Source organism: Gopherus flavomarginatus, chromosome 2, assembly GCF_025201925.1.
Source record: "Gopherus flavomarginatus isolate rGopFla2 chromosome 2, rGopFla2.mat.asm, whole genome shotgun sequence".
NCBI classification, from domain to species: Eukaryota; Metazoa; Chordata; order Testudines; family Testudinidae; genus Gopherus; species Gopherus flavomarginatus.
Genome location: NC_066618.1, coordinates 49,078,189 through 49,099,268, shown reverse-complemented (window position 1 = coordinate 49,099,268; position 21,080 = coordinate 49,078,189). Strand labels below are relative to the sequence as shown.

At 45.5% G+C, this 21,080-nt stretch overlaps 1 protein-coding gene across 1 annotated transcript in view; it reads right to left on the bottom strand.

The window, feature by feature from the left end:
- The window catches only part of LOC127044609 (probable acyl-CoA dehydrogenase 6), a 157,099-nt gene that overhangs the window by 43,398 nt on the left and 92,621 nt on the right, over positions 1 to 21,080 (bottom strand). Inside the window, exon 3 of the mRNA XM_050939706.1 lies at positions 2,229 to 2,358. Within this exon, the coding sequence (XP_050795663.1) occupies positions 2,229 to 2,358 (130 nt within the window). The remainder of the gene's footprint in view (positions 1 to 2,228; positions 2,359 to 21,080) is intronic.

The following is a 21,080-nucleotide window of genomic DNA, read 5'->3' as shown; positions in this document are numbered from 1 at the left end:
AGACAATCACCTGCAAACTCAATCATGTGAAGCATGGATAGCACATGAAGCAGAAAGCAGTGTGCGCACTAAAATACACAATTGTACGTAAGTACAGATCAAAAGAAGAAAGAACAAACTAACACTTAAGAAAAAGAAGAAAAACATGAGCGAAGGCACTACAACTAAGCGTGCTGGACTGTAAACAAAAGATGGCAGCGTTCCGGCTATTACCAGCCAAGGGGGACGCTATACATGATGCCACTCCTAAGACGAGTCCCATACGAGTATGAGCTTGCAGGATTGCTTCATGACACTGCCATCTCAGACCTCACATTTTTCCCAATTTTATCAGCAGTGAGAGTATTTATTTATTTATTTAAATAAGTTATGAGGTATGGTCAGAATTTTACCAGTAGCAGCTGGCCAACAAAACGCTGCCTTAGGTGACTGATAGCAGACTTACTCGTAGAAATACTAATTTTACAAATGCAATTATCATTTTTTATTCAGCCCTGGCCTTCCACCTGTCTATAATGAACAATTAATGAAGGGTAAGAGTAGGATATGGGTATTTGTGTAATCAGATGTGAATATTTTTGTCACATTTGAATGAAAATGTCTATATTTAGAGAGAACCTTCTTTTCCCCATATCTTCTTTATTTATCAACCGATTTTGATAAAATTTGAAATGGAGTCAGTTTTTTTCTTTTTTAGAGGCCCCTCATATTGTGAGGCCTTAAGCTGTAACTTAGTTATTTTATGCTTTAATCCGGCGCTGCATGTAGAAATCCAATAAACTGGATTCAGATGGAGTGATGTAGTTGAATATAAAGAAAGAGGAACCAGCTGAATATAAAGAAAGAGGAACAATTCCAAAGCAAGGAAGGCCCTGTAAAATAAGTAAGCAAATGCCTGATAAATGATGAACATACACAGATCAGTAAGTCAATGTGATACATGTGCTAGGACATTAAAGGAATTAGTTAAACTTATTGTACACTTGATAATTATTTCAGAAAAAAATGGAGGAAGTACAGGAAGGACTGAAAAAAGCACACAGTGCTGAGTCGCAAAAATGAAAGAGGACTGGTCCTAGTAATTACTATCAAATTCATCCTTGGTGTCACTGTGTTGGGATGAATTTGGTTCAGAGAGGATTGGAGAACTATGGGCAGTTCACAGCCTGAATTTATTAAGGGGAGGTTGTGGGTGTGGTGAGGGGACTCTAAAGCTTATACCCACCTTCCTCTGAGTTGTGTTTTTCTGCCACCCACACACATCCCTTTCCTTCCATCATTCGTGTGCAAATTACACTTGTTTTGCCCTGCTAATGGATGCCAAACTTGGAGCAAGTTACATCTGTTTTCTGAACCAGTCATACTCAATGTGTAAGGTCACCATTAACATCACTCCTAAATTTGGTTCAATGTGCTTTTATTATTATTTCTTATTTTTAAACTCTTCCAACCTCCTCTGTCTTTCCACCCCCAACTTTTCCTTTTTCAACAGTGTCATTTGAGGATATTAAGTGGGTTTCCACTTCTAAGACCATGATATTCACATTTGCTTTAAGACAAATGCTATAAACCTGTTGAGATTTATTTTCATAGACTGTGTGACATTAGTCTCTGACAGTCAAATAATTGATTCTCATTTGTTGTTGTTAAGACTGCATTACTACCATTCATCTTCTTGCACCAGCTATTGAATCCTTCTACTGGTGTGTATTGATTTGGCTGGCAACATCAACATGTTGAGGTTCTGTGTTTAACTTATGTCTAGTCTTGCTTTCAGTAACCAATATACTGCAGTAAAAGGTGGCATATTTATTTTTGTCTCAGAAACATACCTAAATTAGCTAATTTCTATTTGAATAATGCCAGCCCCATGAGAAACAAATCTGTGTCTGCTTGAACCAATTATTTAATTCTTGGCTTATTAGTCTTCCACACCAGCTTGTTAGAATGCTTCAGGAGTCAAAGCTCTGTGTTTAGTGTTCTAGATCAAGTAGAACATATCACTTGGTTTTAAAAATTTATCTTCCAACGCAAAATCATATTCTCTTGCTATCCTAAATTATTTAAAGGTGAGGGTAAAGAGGAGCTGTCCTTGATTTTTGGGAACAATTCAAAATGGTAAATTTGGTCAACAATGTTTTTCTTGGTGCTAAGTACATTATATTATTTCCTAACAAATTTGAAGTTGAAGAGAAGAGTGGGAATTGAGGATTTCTTTTGAAAGTTACCTTGTTAGAACTGGTGTAGCCATGTCAGTTTGCACTCCAATAGCTATAGGAACCCCTCCACAGTGGATATTTCCCAGTTCCTCTGCCACTGCAATGCTATAGGAGAAGTCCAAGCCCATGCCGCCATATTCTGACAAGGAGAAAACAGCGATCATATTAAACATTCTTTGTTATTAGAAAAGAAAACCTATTTAATTACAATTGTCTACAAGCTGGGGCTAATATACAGTTTCCAACTATTTAACAATGATCAACTTTTATTCCAGCATAGTGCTGCTACAGCTATTTAAAAATGAGTTTAAAATTACAATTTCTATATCATTCCATACATATTCCATATTCAGGACATAGTAAGATCTCAAAAATGAAGCAGAACCAGGCCATGACAATAGCTGGATGGAAAACTGAGGGATTGCAGAAAATGGTAATTTAGTAGGTGATGCTATTCCCTCTGAGTTAGCACTGAGCCTATACTCAAGAACAATGTCAGGAAGAAGTGTGCTGCTGTATATGCATATGTGTCCTAACTATTTATGGTCATTAAAGCACTTTTCACTAGAACAGAGGCAATGACCCTGGTGTCTTGGACAAATTCCATTATGGGTCTTTGTACTTCCTTACATTTCATACTACAGTTTCAATTAAAGAGGATATTATTCTTCATCTCTTCCCCAAGTTATACAGTGTTGCCTAATACTAATACACACTGTGTATTGCACCCAAGAAGGAGCTGAGTTTCCATGAGGGGGAGGGGATGATTCCTGTACTTATAATAATTCATCTTGCATAAATTACATTATTATTATTATGATTTGGCTGAATAGTTTGATTAGGTGGCATTTTACTACTTTAATTAACTCATTGGAAACTCACCCAACAGAGGAAATTTAAAACAAACGGGGATGGAAAAATATGCTGCGGCTTAGCCACCTGTGTTCTGTTTGTTCTGTTCCCATGAGCAGCTATGCTTGTTGACATCACACATTTGCTATCTGAGCTTACTCTTAAACCGAACTTCCGTGAAGTTTGCATTATAACACCGATAGCCAAATTAAAAAACAACACAGCTCATATAAACCTATCACTTTGTACACTATTATCTGTTTCCTAAACCCACAGGGAGTGCCTTTGTGCATCCTCTTTTTGCAGGAGAGGAAGCCACAAATTCAAAAGGCAAAGTTTGAGCTTTAGTTTTGTGTGGTGCACCTGCATAATATAGCCTGACTGCACAGGATTTTCAGTATAGTGAAATTACTCTATTTCAAAACTTAGTTCAGCACACACCATGAAAAAGTCCATACTTTGTTTTTAATTAAAAAAATAAAAAAAACCTCCCAAAGACAGTGGAATTGACAATCACATGGGGAGGTCTACAACAGAATATGTTAATGTTACAACAGCCCTGGCAATGAAGAGACTAGCTGGCAAAAGTTAAAGACAAAAAGGATTTCATGGCTAGCAATATATTAATTGGCTACCCAAAAATTGTTTTGATAGGCTTCCATGCCTGAGATTTTTTTTTTTACAACTCAATAATAACATTTCAGATTTAGAAAGCAGGCTAGTCAATGCATCACTTTCCCAGAGCAATGAATAGTGTAGACTATATCACCACACTCACCCGGGGAAATAAAGAGAAAAAGAATCGCATGTGACAGATGCCAGGCAGATGCCAGTCATACAATATTATTGTAGCTGTGTCGGCCAGGATATTATAGAGACAAGGTGGGTGAGGTAATATCTTTTATTGGCCAACTTCTGTTGGTGAGAGACAAGCTTTCAAACTTACACAGAGCTCTTCTTCAGGTCTGGGAAACTCAGTCAGAGGGTATGGCTACACTTGCAGCTGTACAGTGCTGGGAGTTAAAGCTGTCTTTGTACAGCTGTGTAGGGAAAGCGCTGCAGTGTGGCCACACTGACAGCTACCAGCGCTGTAGTGTGGCCACATTTGCAGCGGTGCTGGGAGTGGTGCTTTATGGGCAGCTATCCCACAGAGCACCTCTTCCCATTCCGGCGCCATGGGTTGTGGGAAGGAGGCGGAGGGGGCGGGTCATTCTGGTTCCTGTCCCAACGCCCCGTGGATGCATCACTTCACATCCCAGCAATCCCTGTGCTTCTGTCCACATTTGGCGCCATCTTTCCACGGTTTCTGTGCAGCGCGTGGTCTGTGAGAAATGGAGCCCGAACTGCTGTGGAGTATGCTGAAGAGTCTCGCCAGCACATCACATTTGGCAGTTGAGCTATTCCTTAAGATCCAAAGTGACAGTGAGGAGTCCAACAATGATAGCGAGTCGCGCAATGCATACAACACGAAATTGCTTGTGGCATTCACGGACATGCTCAGCACCGTGGAATGCTGCTTTTTGGCTCGGGAAACAAGCGCTGAGTGGTGGGATCACATCGTCATGCAAGTCTGGGATGATGAGCAGTGGCTGCAGAACTTTCGGATGAGAAAAGCCACTTTCATGGGACTGTGTGAGGAGCTCACTCCCACCCTGCAGCACTAGGACATGAGATTGAGAGCTGCCCTGCCGGTGGAGAAGTGGGTGGCTATTGCAGTCTGGAAGCTGGCAACTCCAGACAGCTACCGATCGGTCGCGACCCAGTTTGGAGTGGGAAAGTCGACCGTTGGAATCGTGTTGATGCAAGTTTGCAGAGCCATTAATCGCATCCTGCTAAGAAGAACTGTGACTCTGGGGAACATGCAGGACATTGTGGATGGTTTTGCACAAATAGGTTTCCCTAACTGTGGAGGGGTGATAGATAGTATGCATATTCCTATTCTGGCACTAACCCACCTAGCATCCGAGTACGTTAATCGGAAGGGGTATTTCTCTATGGTTCTCCAGGCGCTTGTGGATCACCGTGGACGTTTCATTGACATTAACGCAGGCTGGCCCAGAAAGGTGCATGATGCATGCATCTTTCGGAACACTGGCCTCTTCAGGAAGCTGCAGGCCGAGACTTTTCTCCTAGAGCGGAAGATCACAGTAGTGGACGTCGAAATGCCCATTGTGATCCTTGGAGACCCCGCTTACCCGTTAATGCCGGGGCTCATGAAACCGTACACGGGGAGCCTTGACAGCAGCAAGGAACAGTTCAACTACAGGGTGAGCCGGTGCCAAATGACTGTGGAGTGTGCTTTTGGCCGTTTAAAGGGCCGCTGGTGATCTCCGTATGGGAAGCTGGACTTGGGGGAAAACAGCATCCCCGTGTGCTGTACCCTCCATAATATTTGTGAAGGGAACGGTGAAAGATTCAGTCAGGCATGGACCTCCGAGTTTCAGCGCCTGGAGGCTGAATTTGCACAGCCAAAGAACGGGGCTACTAGAGAGGCCCAGCACAGGGCTGCAAGGATTAGGGATGCCTTGAGGGAGGAATTTGAGGCTGAAAACCAACAGTAATGTTTGGTGCCTTGCAAGGGAGTGAAGTGCAGTGGTTACAATGTTAGTAGGAATCTGTGTTTGCTAAGCTGATTTGCAGTGCCTGTTTCTTTCCTGGGCTAAGGTATCTTTAACTTTCTGCAATAATAAAGACTGTTTTCAAAGCCAAAAATTCATTTATTGAAAAGAAAATTACTTTATTGAAAGAAACGCAACTTTTTTGGAATCTGAAAGGGCAAGGGGGTGGGGTGGGTAACTGTACAGTCACAGGTTTGAATATGTCCTGTCTGGAGTGCTGTGCAATGACTGCTGCACTTCAGGATGGCTATACTGCATGATGATGGGGGTTGAGTGCAGAGAGTAAGGGTTGTAGTTCTCAGGGCTGGTTGGTGAACATGCAGGTGATGGAGGCAGCTTGTGGTGGTAAGAACCCGGATGTTGGGGAAGGGGGGTTGGAGCTGACATGGGGGCACAAGGGAAAGAGCTTTGGGACAAGGGGTGCAGGGGCAGTAGTGCTCTGGCCACGAGTGCCTGGATAGAGTCCGCCTGGCGCTCCAGGATGCTTATCATCCACTCCGTGCTTTGCTTCCTGTGTGCTGCGTTTTCCTTGCGGATCCTGCTTTCCCTCTCCCTCCACTCCTGCGTTTTTTGATTCTCTGTGAGAGATTGGTGCATTACTTCCTGCAGCATCTCGTCTTTGCTTTTCCATGGTCTCTTCCTGAGGTTTTGCAGTCTCTCAGCTGGTGATAAGATGGACAGCCGAGATCTCAAGGTTGCATCTGCAAAGGCAAAATGCAACACTTAACAAAGGCCGCATTGTTTATACCAGACAGAGTAATTCCCCCGCACTTAAGGAGGGCACATACAGTCTTCACAATAGCATAATTTTCCCATCCCAAAGAGAGCGTACATAACCCATGGGAGCCTCGAAATGGTGAGTAAGGGGGACTGATTGTTTCAGGGCTGTACTGTCCTCTGGGTTTCTGTGTGTTGGGGAGAGCCAACAGCTGCACAGGGCACCTACACTGAACACTATCCCAACATTTTCCACAGCAGTTTATCCTGGAAGATATCTCACTGCTGCGGGTCACCTGGGAAGCATGGAAGGGTCTTCTACTGCAATGCAGATTCCGCCCTGGCCCCTATGCAGCTTGCCTGTGTGCAGCAATGGTCCCCCCACCCCTTGCGGCACAGTGGCGCGGACGTGTTAGCCTGACTGGGACAAAGATCACACTGGCTCTCCCAATAAACCTGCGCAAGTGCATTGCCCGCGCTCTGGATGAGACTTTTGAAGAGATTACCGAGCCAATTACTGTGACGTGATAGACATCAATGCGCTATTCCACATCTAGGCATGCATGCATGCATGTAGCCCTAACCCTCCCTCCTCTCCCGAAAAATTTCCATCATGAAAATAAAAGCCGCTTATCGGGAACCCGCTCCTCTGTTTGTCCTCCACCAAGTACCGGCTGCTGCAACTGGCTACCTTCTTCCTGGCTTGAGAAGAGCTCCTGGCTGCATGCCTCCAGGGACTCCGGGTTGTCTCTCCCCACCCTAGTACCCTCACTCTCGATTTCCTCCTCCTTCTCCTCCTCTCCTCGCCCCGCTCTGAAGTGTCCATGGTAGTCCTTGGAGTGGAGGTGGAGTCACCCCCAAGTATCGCATCCAGCTCTTTGTAGAAACGGCAGGTCGTGGGGGCAGCACTGGAGTGGTGGTTTCCCTCGCAGGCTTTGCAGTAGGCACTCCACAGCTTCTTCACTTTAACCCTGCACTGCAGCGCGTCCCGGTCATGGCCCTTTTCCATCATAGCCTTTGACATCTGCCCAAAGGTATCATAATTCCTACGGCTGGGGCAGAGCTGGGACTGCACAGCTTCCTCCCCTCCAAACACTGATGAGGTCCAGCAACTCACCATTGCTCCATGCTGGGGCTCGTTTGGCGCGTGGAGGCATGGTCACCTGGAAAGATTCACTGATTGCACTCCACACCTGGCTGAGCAAACAGGAAGGGGATTTTTCAAATTCCCAGGGAATTTAAAGGGCGGGTCTGATGGTTGGTCACCTGAGGCCAGGGCAGTAGAGTTCGAACTGATGAGCAGAGTGAATAGAACAGGCATTCTGGGATACTGCTGAATACTTCTGGAGGCCAATAACAGCGCTTTTGGTGGCCACACTGGCAGCGCTATAATCTTTATTCCTCTTGCAGAAGTGGAGTACAACCAGTGCTGTAGCCAGGGAGATACAGCCAGGGAGAGACCATTAAAGGTGAAAGTGGCCTGTAAACACTCCTCCAGTCATAGGGAGGAAAGGAAGGGGTGGAAGCAGCTGTGAGGTGAAGGGGAGGGAGGGAAGGGAGAGAGGGTTGTTTGTAGGTTATAGATTATTGTAATAAAAAGTAAATCCAGGCGTCTCTATTCAGTCCATGTGTCTAACAAAATTATGAATTTAAGCTCGTAGGATCATCTTTTGAAAGTGTTGTGAAGGTTTTCTTTGAGGATGAGGACTGAAACGTCAGATATACAGTGATCGCTTTGTGCGTGAACACTTTTCACAAAGCGATCACTCTGTATCTGGGAGCTTAAATTCATAACACTAAAAATCATGAATGGAATAGAGATGCTGGAGTTTTGGCTTATTATGGAATAGACTTTTAGGTGGGATGGTGAAAATACCCAACTAAGATGCATGAGTAACTATCTTTACATGTCATATAATTGGTCTCATATATTTATAGAGCTTTGAAATCTCTCACATTTACCAGTTCTCATAACAAATGAGATTATGTGGAATCACTCCTCATATTTGGTACCCCTTGTAACTCAATATCAAAACATGTAAACTCATTTCTCATGACTCTAGAAAACCAAAATAAAAATGAGATGATTTCCCCCCGAACTTGGATCTGAGAGAATTAAAAATTTTATTGAAGTTAATGTTTAAAATTAAATATACACAAGTTAAGAGGGAAGATACTGTACATCTATGGCCCAGCTTGAGTTATGAGGGATTACAGGTATCAGTTACAAGGATCACGAGATACATAATATCACATAACCAGCATAGACCCAGATTGGGGTGCGGGGGTTTTTAAAGTGTCAGTGGATAAGTGGGCTCAGGTACGCCATCCATGGAATGTATAAAGAGTGCAAGTCAGTATCAGTGTCGGGAATAAGTACATAGGTGGGGTGCATCCTTTGGTTCATCAGGGAAGGAAGTGGGTTATTTCCCTGGTTAGTAGTCTTGATTACTCAACGTGGTACTGACAATGTCCCGTGATGTGTTCCATATAGATGTCTCTGAGCTATCTGATGGTGTCGGATACCATGAGCAGACATGTCTCATGAGCCGGGCATAGCATCGCCCAACTCCACACGCTCTCAGTACCGGCTCGTTGTCAGGGTCCCACGAGCCCAGGGCTCCCACAATCAGGGCGTGTATCTGGACCTCGTAGCCCTGGGCTCTCAGGCCCCAAGAAGATAACTGAATTAACTGGCAATTTTCACCAGAACATATCATTTTCTGAAATGTTTAAGCTGAAATGTTTAAGCCTTAGTCACCTGTCATAAAGATAGTTCAGAATAACAATTCTAGGATTACAAAAGGCCTTGTGGTTACATAGCTGTTAGTATTCATTACTAAACTAGTGCATAAATCTCACCATAATTCTCTTCCTGTTTCTTTAACATAAAAAACACAGATAGTTTAAGAGTATTCAGATAACTTTTCTTCTTGACATATTCAAGATCCCATTACATTCTGGGATGATCAAAGTTAAACAACACAGTTAATACTCCACCTTCTCTTAATTTGTCCATGCTGGTCATTTGTTTCTTCCTGGTAATAGCAAATATGCCTCATCATACAGAGTGGAAACACCCTATTAGAGTCCAACTCAGCTATATCTGGATATACAGGTATGTTGCTCAACTAATACATCTGGATCAGTCCACAAAAATGTTAAAGAAAAACAGATGTAAAGCTCTCTACTGCGGAGTGGAACGAATTATACTTTTAATAACCATCTGTGGGCTGAGGCTACAAAATAAGAGCCATATACAACTCTCAATTCACAATGGATGATTTTGCAAAGACCAGGAGCACCTTGTTTATATGGTAACTAAACTTTATTAATAAAGTTTCAACATGACTTAGAGGGGGAAAATTAATGCAAGGCACTTTTAGAGCCTCTGCTATTTCTGCACTTTGTTTGACCATTGTATATGTGCACCTGGGGTAACTGCAAATTAGGTATGCCTAAATTATTAGATAGTTGGATTTATAATATTGTTAGGCTTAAGAGTTAACTCACTAAGATTAATGTAGTAACTTAAATCTCCCAGAATTGTTTCAGGGTAAGACAGTGCTGTACTGGGAAATATTTTGAACGTTTTCTTCACAATTGCAAGGAGTAGAAAATGACCCTTTTGAAAAAAATAAAAAATTAAAGCTTCCACTCTGCAGAATCTGTCTTGGAACAGATAAATGCATCAAGCAGGCTGATCAGGCCCACAGGCCATGAGTCTGATATTCCCATAATGAGTTCAAAAGATATCAAGGTCAAATAAGCTAGAGTCACATGTTTAAAGACATCACTTGCAAACAGCTACTTTAATCATCCTCCCATTCCCAGTAACCTCCCTTACATTTTTATTAGGATTTTTGTATTTTTAAACACACACAACATGATGTGACCAAATGCTACATATATGTGAGCAATCACAACTGTATAAATCCTCAAGCCTAACAGAACTTCAGAGTTCCCTGATGGTAAAATACTTTGCAGAGTTCTGTCCCATAACCCATACAGTGGGGAATGAAAAGCTCCACATTATAAATAATGTAAAATGTGCACACGACAACAAGAGAAACAGCCTGGGAGGAGATTCAGCAAACTTTCAAAGCCTCAATATTGCCAAAATGGTCTTATGAACCACCAGCTGTATCAACTCCACGTGAGAGAAAACTGAAACTTGATCGACACTCATCAAAATACTTCCGACTAATCTCTATAGTATGCATGTTAATGAAAACTTCCTGAATCCAGAGTCCTCATCCTCTTTCTGCTTTTCATCAACGTGTGTTTTTGTTGTGGTTGGGGATTGGTTGGATTTTTTTGTTTGTTCTTTTATTAGCCATAAATAATACAGAAGCTTAGATTTAATGTCCTGGAGGTTTCAATACCAGAGAATGTGATCTCAGTTATTAAGAATAATAAAACAAAATTAAAATCCAATTAAACTCTATGGCAGGGAGAGAAAAAAGAGGGAAGAAGAAATCAAGAAGTTTGAGCCTGATACCACACAGTTCCAAGTCCCTCCTGCAGTGGTGAGCAGCCTCAGCTCTCATTGTGATGCAAAGCCAGTTCTAATGAGGCTTCCAACCCAATTCTGCAGGCTAACAGAAACGTCAAATCCATATCCTAGCTTTCATGTGCTTCTCAATGCAGACCTCCAGACTAAAAGTCTGTCAATCAGTAATTACTGCATGACAGTATACTGTCATGATGAGCATAAAACGCATTGTTATGATTTGTTTTCACATAGTTGTTCAGACTTCATTTACCATTTTTCCACTGAATTCTCTGTTGGGGATAAGTTTAGTTAGCAGGGGAGATTGCTGCCTTCCAACCAAGAGGCTATCACTCTTCTGACAAACAGGCACATATTGCAGCAACAGTCTTTGACCAGGGAAGTAAGACACCCAATCCTATGGACATCATTCTGACTCAGCCACCAGAGTCAGCACCAAAGCAACATCAGAATAAACACCCTTCCCTACAGGCTGAATGTGTCTCTAGTCACAAACTCAGTGCCTGCCAGACCTCATAGAAGACATGAACTCTGCCTCCCACTAGACATTGAGATTTAAAAAGCTAAAACTTTATAACCATTAAAACACAAATTATCAACACCACGTCAAAATTTATAAAATAAATATCTTTACATCAAATACTATTAATTTCTCAAGCAGCATTTTTCTTACTTTGCCTATTGGAAATTTTTTATTATTATTGATGAAAATATTTTTTTCGTGGGTTTGTGTGTGCACGGAGAAATCTATGTTTATTGATATTTACTGCTAAAAATCTAATCCATCTGAGCCTATCAATAATGCAGTCATGGTGATGTAAGCAGAGTCAGGATAAGCTCTACCCTGACATCTGGTGGAAAGAATGTCAGAGTTTATTTGCATAGACACGCCTACCCTATCCCAGATTGCTGAGCGGTGGGACTGCTTGGTGACAAATGACTCACCCTCAGTTGGGTGGTACTTGCTAGACAAGGGTCATGGGTTCCAAAACCCAGTGAAGTAGAGAGGCTGGGGACAGGTATCTGTGCCTGGTGGTGCAGGTGCCTTGTGGAGCCAGAAGCACCAGTTGCACCCCCTCCTCTCTCCACTGTGGAATGTCAGAGTTGATTTTTTTATTCCCTCAAGAATCTAAATACAGGTTACTGAGCTGAATGCACTTTGGGCTAATGGTGCACTAGCACTGGGGCTCCCCCACTAAGAGCTGAGGTCTCTAAGAGTTGAAATCACAAAAAAGCTGAAATGACTGAGCTGAGAGCACTGAGCATTGTGCTAGCTAGTGGGGGAGCCTGAAGATATGCTGTGGAACAGAGCAGCTGGCGGAGTGGAGCAGTTGCGGGGATGGCTGGAGCGGATCACGGGACAGCTGGTGGCAGCAGAGCGGCTGGCAGAGCGGAGTAGCTGTGGGACGGGTGGAGCGGCCCACAGAGTGAGCGGAGCCGAGCAGTTTTGCAGAGCAGCTCATGGAGCAGAGCAGCTGGTGGAGCGGAGCAGTTCCTGAGGACGGCTGGAGGAGCAGAGTGGAGCGGCTGGTGAAGCGGAGCAGTTCGTGGAGAAGGCGGAAGCAGAACCCACGGAGAGGCAGGGCAGTTGGCCCTGGACCACGTAAGGTGCCCCTTTCTACCCAGGCTGGGGGGAGGGACCTCTACAGATAGACTCTCGAACTCTGGGGTGGCATTGACCAGAGACTTTTGGGTTGTTGGACTTTGGGGTGATTGGACTTAAAACCCTAAGCGGAAAAAGGACAGTGCCAAACGTACTTGGAGGTGGGTTTTTGTTTATGGTTTGTGTTATAACCCTGTTTGTGGTGTTTCTCCAATGGGATGCAGCATTGATTCCTTCCTTTATTAAAAAAGATTTTGCTACACTCAGACTCCGTGCTTGCGAGAGGGGAAGTATTGCCTCCTAGAGGCGCCCAGGGGGGTGTGGTATGTGAGTGTCCCAGGTCACTGGGTGGGGGCTCGAGCCGGTTATGCATTGTGTTACTGAAACGGAACCCCTGGATACTGAACCCGGCCCTTGTTGCTGCCAACTAGAGGGGCAGAAGGGTTACATTTTTGGGGGCTCGTCCGGGATCCCTGGGTCAGTACCCCTTGCAAGCACTTGTTGAGTGTTCCACTGTATTGGGAAATAATTATGTTTATATTTTGAGGAAACTACTGTTTGTATAATGGCTAATATGTCGGGTTTGTTGGGCCCCAGTCCTGCAGCCTCTAGCTCAGGGGCGGCAGACTCAGCCTATGATTGGGCAAAAGCACTGGGGCATATATTGGAAAAGATTGTGTTGGCCTATGCTACGTCAAACTCTTGTCGTAAGTTAAGGTTATTTGATGGGGAAGAGGAGTTTGAACTCTGGTCGGAGCATACTACTGAAATGCTGCGGGAGTGGGCCGTACCCGATGTAGAAAAGCGACGATGTCTAATAGAGAGCCTTAGTGGCCCAGCATTAGATGTAGTTCGCACCCTGAAGCTCACTGACCCTGAGGTCAGTGTGAAGGACTGCCTAGAGGCCCTTGATAATACCTTTGGGAGCGTAGAGGGCCCTGAGGACAGTTACTGTAAATTCATTAATTCCCAACAGCAAAGGGGTGAGAAAATTTCAGCCTATATACAGAGGCTGGAGAGACTACTTCAGAGAGCTGTTATGAGGGGAGCAGTGACTGCTGAGCAGATGGATCAGACCAGACTGGCTCAAGTTGTAAGAGGGACTCAGTATCGGAACCCAATCCTACTTCATCTCCGACTAAGAGAACGGCAGGAACATCCCCCAAGTTACTCCCAGCTGATAAAGGAGGTCAGGGAAGAAGAAGAAAGGCAGGCAGCCAGCGAGTGTTGGGAAGCCCAAACATTGGAACGAGCCAGTACGACACCACCGCCAATGGCCAGTGTACTGATGGTGAGCACCACAGAGGAACTTGCCCAACAAATGCAGGTCCTGACAGAACGGATAGCTGAGCTGCAAAGCATCATTGACCAAGCTAAGACTTCCCGGAATAAGGAACCTCAGACTGTGATGATAGAAAAGTCAGTATCTAGAGTCACCGTCCCACCTCGCCGAATGGGGAAAGGACACTTCTTTTGCTACCGGTGTGGTCAGGATGGGCACAGTGCTGCTAACTGCCATAAGGAAGAGAACCCCTCCTTAGTGTATGAAAAGCTGAGGATCAGTTGGGAGAGATCCAGTAGCTGCCAGAAGGTCCGGGGACGGAGACCATCTAGGCCTAGAGGATTTGAAGATTCCCCCAGAAGAGACCAACCAGCTGGGATCCCTGCAGGACTGATAGGGCCTCGAGCAGAGGTCATGGTGAGGATTGAAGGGGCGGAGTGTAAAGCTGTGCTTGACACTGGATCTCAAGTGACTATTATATTTCAGTCATTCTACCAACAGATGCTTAGGCACCTGCCCATACAGCCACTGACTGGCATTGGTCTGTGTGGCCTCAGCATGGATGAATACCCTTATCAGGGCTATGTCATAGTACACCTGGAATTCCCAGAAGAGATTGCTGGGGTAAGACAGGAGGTGGACACTGCTGCTTTAATATGCCCTGACCCCAAAGGAGCCTCTGATGTGTCTGTGCTAATAGGGACCAACTCCAGCCTCTTTAGGATACTGGCCGATTACTGCAGACAGCAAGCAGGAGACCAATATCTGAATACCTTGGTGATACACACACACTGTGCCGAGGCTTACAGAAAAATTGAGGACACGAGAAAAGTGATGCCTGATTTGCCAGTCGGAGCACTGAGGTATGCGGGCCCGGTCCCTTTAGTGGTGCCTGCCATGTCAGAAAAGGAGGTGATTGTCAGGAGTACCTGCCTAAAAGGCAGTAAGGGAACATTAGCTGTGGTAGAGCAGCCAACCAAGGGAGGGCTCCCAGAAGGAGTGCTGGTTCTCAGCGGAGTCATAACCCTACCTGCTGAAGTCCAGGAGGAGGTGACGATACTGGTTGCTAATGAAACACGCCGTGATGTGTTTGTAAAACCAGGGCAGAAGATTGCAGACATTTTTGAGCCTGAAAGCGTTGTGAGACCCCAGTGTGAAGCTGAAGTTCCAATGATAGATCCTGCGAAGTTTGACTTCGGGGACTCACCGCTGTCTGAGGAGTGGAAGGATCGCCTGAGGAAGAAGCTTTGCGAGAGATCCAAGGTGTTCTCACTACATGAGTGGGACGTGGGATGTGCAAAGGGAGTGGAACACCATATCAGGCTACAAGATCCCCGACCCTTCAGGGAGAGGTCTAGGAGGATTGCCCTCTCTGAGATGGAAGACGTGCGCCATCATCTTCAAGAGCTGATCACGAATGGTATCATCACAGAGTCACGAAGCCCCTATGCCTCACCCATTGTGGTCGTTCGTAAGAAGAGTGGAAAAATCCGGATGTGTATTGACTACCGCACCCTAAACAGGCGCACTACAGTTGATCAGTACACCATGCCTCGAGTACAAGATGCCTTGGACTGTTTGCTGGGTAGTCAGTGGTTCTCTGTGTTGGATCTTCGGAGTGGATACTACCAGATCCCTCTGGGTGAAGAAGATAAGGAGAAGACAGCCTTCATCTGCCCATTAGGGTTTTATCAGTTCGAACGCATGCCCCAAGGGATTTCTGGAGCACCTGCCACATTTCAGCGTCTTATGGAAAAAGTCGTGGGAGACATGAATTTACTGCAGGTGTTAGTTTACTTGGATGACCTGATTGTGTTTGGAAGAACCCTGGAGGAACATGAAGAAAGACTTCTTAAAGTGCTCGACAGGTTGGAGGCATACGGTTTGAAGCTTTCAATTGATAAATGCCAGTTCTGCCAAACCTCAGTGAAGTATGTAGGTCACATCGTGTCCCAAGAGGGTGTGAGTACTGACCCCGATAAAATAGAAGTACTCACTACCTGGCCACGTCCCATTAACTACAGAGAACTCAAGACGTTTCTTGGATTTAGTGGTTACTACCGCAGATTTGTGAAGAACTATGCTACGATTGTAAAACCTCTGAATGATCTTACCAGGGGATACCAGTCCAACAAGAACAAATCTAAGACCCAGAATAAGCGGAGGCCTCCAAAGCCGCCTTTGCAGAGACACTATGGCCCCTTCGAACCATTTGGGCCGCGGTGGGATGAAAGATGTGAGAGAGCTTTTCGGGAAATCATTACTCGCTTAACTCATGCTCCCGTCCTAGTCTTTGCTGACCCAAGCAAACCGTTTATCCTGCATACTGATGCCAGTTTGGAGGGTCTGGGAGCAGTATTGTATCAGGAAGTGGAAGGCAAACGCAAACCGGTAGCCTTTGCCAGCCGAGGACTGTCTGACAGTGAAACTCGCTACCCCATCCACAAGCTGGAGTTCTTGGCCTTGAAATGGGCCATCACTGAGAAATTCCGAGACTACTTGTACGGTGCTCAGTTCCAGGTGTGGACAGACAACAACCCACTGACCTATGTGTTAACAAGTGCTAAATTGGATGCTACAGGCCAGAGATGGGTGGCCGCCTTGGCTAGCTATGAGTTCAGCATTCAAAACCGATCAGGGAGGAGCAATGTAGATGCAGATGCCTTGTCCAGACGTCCGCAGGCACCTGATGTTGCTGTGATACCCACGGATGGCGTGAGAGCTATTTGCAGTGTGAGTCGCCGAGAGCCGGAGGCCCCTGAGAGCCTTCATGGATATGTTGCTGAAGCTTTGGGCCTACCCCCTGAAGGCGTGCCTTCTGCTTCAGTGAACTATATTGCTTTGGACCAATCTCCCTTGCCCATGCTCAATACGGCTGACTGGCAAGAGGCCCAACTACAAGATGCTGACATTCGTGATACACTACTTGCCAAAAGAGGGGGGCGAGGCCCAGCTGAGGTTGTCCCACCTACCCCAGAGGGCAAACTACTATTGAGAGAATGGACCAAACTAAAACTGATTCAGGGAGTGCTACACCGCACGACCACAGACCCTCTACAAAAGCAACGGAATCAACTAGTGCTGCCAAAAGATTACAGAGCCCTGGCCATGAGGGCCCTGCATGATGACTTTGGACATTTAGGGATGGAGAGGACCCTGGAACTTATCCGCAGTAGATTCTATTGGCCACGGATGGCTGAAGATGTTCGCCGGAAATGTGAGACCTGCGCGCGATGTGTGCAAAGGAAAACTCTGCCCACGAGGGCTGCATATCTGAAGAACATCACCAGCAACAAACCTCTGGAGCTGGTTTGCATTGATTTCTTGTCTTTAGAAGTGGACAAGAGGAATATTGGGAACATCCTAGTAGTGACCGACCATTACACGCGATATGCGCAGGCATATCCCACACGTGATCAGAAGGCCACTACCGTCGCTCGAGTACTGTGGGAAAAATATTTCTCAGTTTATGGATTCCCAGCCCGGATACACTCGGATCAGGGGCGAGACTTTGACAGTCACCTTCTGAAGGAGGTGCTGAGGATAGCAGAAATTAAAAAGTCAAGGACAACGCCTTATCACCCACAGGGTGACCCTCAGCCAGAGAGGTTCAACCGAACCCTGTTAGATATGTTAGGGACTTTGCGGCCAGAGCAGAAGGCAACCTGGAGCCAACATGTTGCATTTCTAGTCACGCCTACAACGCCACAAAGAACGACGCTACGGGAGTCACCCCATATCTCTTAATGTTTGGGCGAGAACCAAGATTACCCATAGACCTGTGCTTTGGTGTATCCGAGGATGGAGATAGCTATGAAACTCACCAGCAATATCTATCCCGTCTACGAGAAAAGCTGCGGGATGCTTATCACTTAGCTACATCTGCAGCTCAGAAGAATGCAGGCCGCAACAAACATCGATATGATGCTAGGGTACGTCTGCAAGAGCTCCAGCCAGGGGACAGAGTCCTGCTGAGAAATTTGGGTATTGCTGGCAAACACAAGATAGCTGACAGATGGAAGGCAATAGACTCATAGACTCATAGACTCATAGGTCAGAAGGGACCAATCTGATCATCTAGTCTGACCTCCTGCACAAGGCAGGCCACAGAACCCCACCCATCCAATTTTATACAACCCCTATCCCAGGACCGAGTTATTGAAATCCTCAAAAATGGTTTGAAGACCTCAAGCTGCAGAGACACCACCAGCAAGCGACCCGTGCCCCACGCTGCAGGGGAAGGCGAAAAACCTCCAGGGCACCTGCCAATCCGCCCTGGAGGAAAATTCCTTCCCGACCCCAAATATGGCGATCAGCTAAACCCTGAGCATGTGGGCAAGAGTCACCAGCCAGCACCCAAGAAGGAGTTCTCCGCAGCAACTCAGTACCCATCGCATGCAACATCTCCCCGCAGACCATTGAGCAGACCTGTCTGGTGGTAATTCAAGATCAATTGCCCAAATTGACGATCCTATCATAACATCCCCTCCATATACTTATCAAGCTTTGTCTTAAAGCCAGGAAAGTCTTTTGCCCCTACTACTTCCCTCGGAAGGCTATTCCAGAACTTCACTCCCCTAATGGTCAGAAACCTTCGTCTAATTTCAAGTCTAAACTTCCTAATATCCAGTTTATACCCATTCGTCCTCGTGGCTACATTAGTACTAAACTTAAATAATTCCTCTCCCTCCCTAACGTTAACCCCCTTGATATATTTATATAGGGCGAGCATATCCCCCCTCAGCCTTCTTTTGGCCAGGCTAAACAAGCCAAGCTCTTTGAGTCTCCTTTCATAAGGCAGTTTTTCCATTCCTCGGATCATCCTCGTAGCCCGTCTCTGAACCTGTTCCAGTTTGAATTCATCCTTCTTGAACATGGGACACCAGAACTGCACACAGTATTCCAGATGGGGTCTCACCAACGCCGTATACAACGGTACTAACACCTCCTTATCCTTGCAGGAAATACCCCGCCTGATGCATCCCAAAATCGCATTTGCTTTTTTAACAGCCGTATCACATTGGCGACTCATAGTCATCCTGCTATCAACCAGTACCCCAAGGTCCTTCTCTTCCTCCGTCGCTTCCAACTGATGCGCCCCCAACGTATATCCAAAATTCTTATTATTAATTCCTAAATGCATGACCTTGCACTTTTCACTATTGTATTTCATCCTATTTCTATTACTCCAGTTTACAAGGTGGTTCAGATCTTCTTGAATAGTATCCCTGTCCTTCTCAGTGTTAGCAATACCCCCCAGCTTCGTGTCATCCGCGAACTTTATTAGCACATTCCCGCTCTTTGTGCCAAGGTCAGTAATAAAAAGGTTAAATAAGATCGGTCCCAAGACCGATCCTTGAGGGACTCCACTGGTGACCTCCTTCCAGTCCGACAGTTCACCTTTCAATACGACCCTCTGGAGTCTCCCCTTTAACCAGTTCCTTATCCACCTTACAACTTTCATATTCACTCCCAGCTTTTCCAATTTAACTAACAGCTCCCCGTGCGGAACCGTGTCGAACGCCTTACTGAAATCTAGGTAAATTATATCTACCGCATTTCCTTTATCTAAGTAATCCGTCACCTTCTCAAAGAAGGAGATCAGATTGGTTTGGCACGATCTACCTTTAGTAAATCCGTGTTGCAGTTCGTCCCAATTACCATTGACCTCTATGTCCTTGACTACTTTCTCCCTTAAAATTTTTTCCAAGACCTTACATACTACAGACGTCAAGCTAACAGGCCTATAATTACCCGGATCACTCTTTTTCCCTTTCTTAAAAATAGGAACTACATTAGCAATCCTCCAGTCATACGGCACAACACCCGAGATTATCGATTGCTTAAAAATTCTCGCTAACGGGCTCGCAATTTCACGCGCCAGTTCCTTTAATATCCTCGGGTGGAGATTGTCCGGGCCCTCCGACTTCGACCCATCAAGCTGTTCAAGTACGGCCTCTACCTCAGTTGCAGTAATATCCACTTCCACATCCACATTCCCGTTTATCATCCCTCCATCATCGCAAGGTTCCTCACTAGTCTTATTAAAAACCGAGGCAAAGTACTTGTTTAGATGTTGGGCCATGCCTAGGTTATCCTTAACCTCCATTCCATCCTCAGTGTATAGCGGCCCCACTTCTTCTTTCTTTGTTTTCTTCTTATTTATGTGGCTGTAGAACCTTTTACTATTGGTTTTGATTCCCTTTGCAAGTTCCAGTTCAATGCGGCTTTTAGCCTTCCTCACTTTATCCCTACATGTTCTGACCTCAGCAAGGTAGCTTTCTTTACTGATCCTGCCTTCCTTCCACTCCCTGTAAGCTTTCTGCTTTTGTCTAATCCCCTCTCTGAGTTGCTTGCTCATCCAGTTTGGCCTGCAACTCCTGCCCATGGTTCTTTTCCCCTTTCTCGGGATGCAGGCTTCCGACAGTCTCCGCAGCTGTGACTTAAAGTAATTCCAGGCCTCCTCCACATTTAAATCCACTAATTCCTCCGTCCAATCCACTTCCCTAACTAATTTCCTTAACTCTTTAAAATTAGCCCTCGAGAAGTCAAAAACCCTAATCGCAGATCTACATTTGTTTATCCTTCCATCTAGTTTGAACTGAATCAGCTCATGATCACTCGAACCAAGGTTGTCCCCTACCACCATTTCTTCTACGAGGTCCTCACTGCTCACCAACACCAAGTCTAGAATGGCATCCCCTCTCGTAGGTGCTTCAACTACTTGATGAAGAAATCCATCCGCTATCACATCCAGAAAAATCCGACCCCTATTATTCGTGCAAGTACTCGTCCTCCAGTCTATGTCCGGGAAGTTGAAGTCCCCCATAATCACACATTTCCCCTTGGTGTTTACTTCATTAAAGACATTAAAGAGGTCTCTATCCATATCCCAATCCGATCCCGGCGGTCTGTAGCACACCCCTTACAATACCTTACTTAGTGATGGAAAAGCTAGGAGACCTGCCGGTCTACAAGATAAAACCTGAAGAGGGTCCAGGGCAGACCAAAACCGTGCATAGAAACCTTTTGCTCCCTGTGGGAGAATTGGTAAGCAGCCCTTATGAGATGGGCCACAACTGGGCAGAACAAAGGTGCTGTACCAAAGCCGCCTTCCAATGTGGACAGCCGGCCTCCTGCAGCTAACCTACCCCTACTCGGCACATCTGACAGTGAGTCTGAGGAGGAAGACACAACCATGGTGTATCCTGGGATGAAGACAAGATTTCAGTCTCGATCCGCTGAATCAGAAGAGAGCACATCCTCTTCCGCCCTA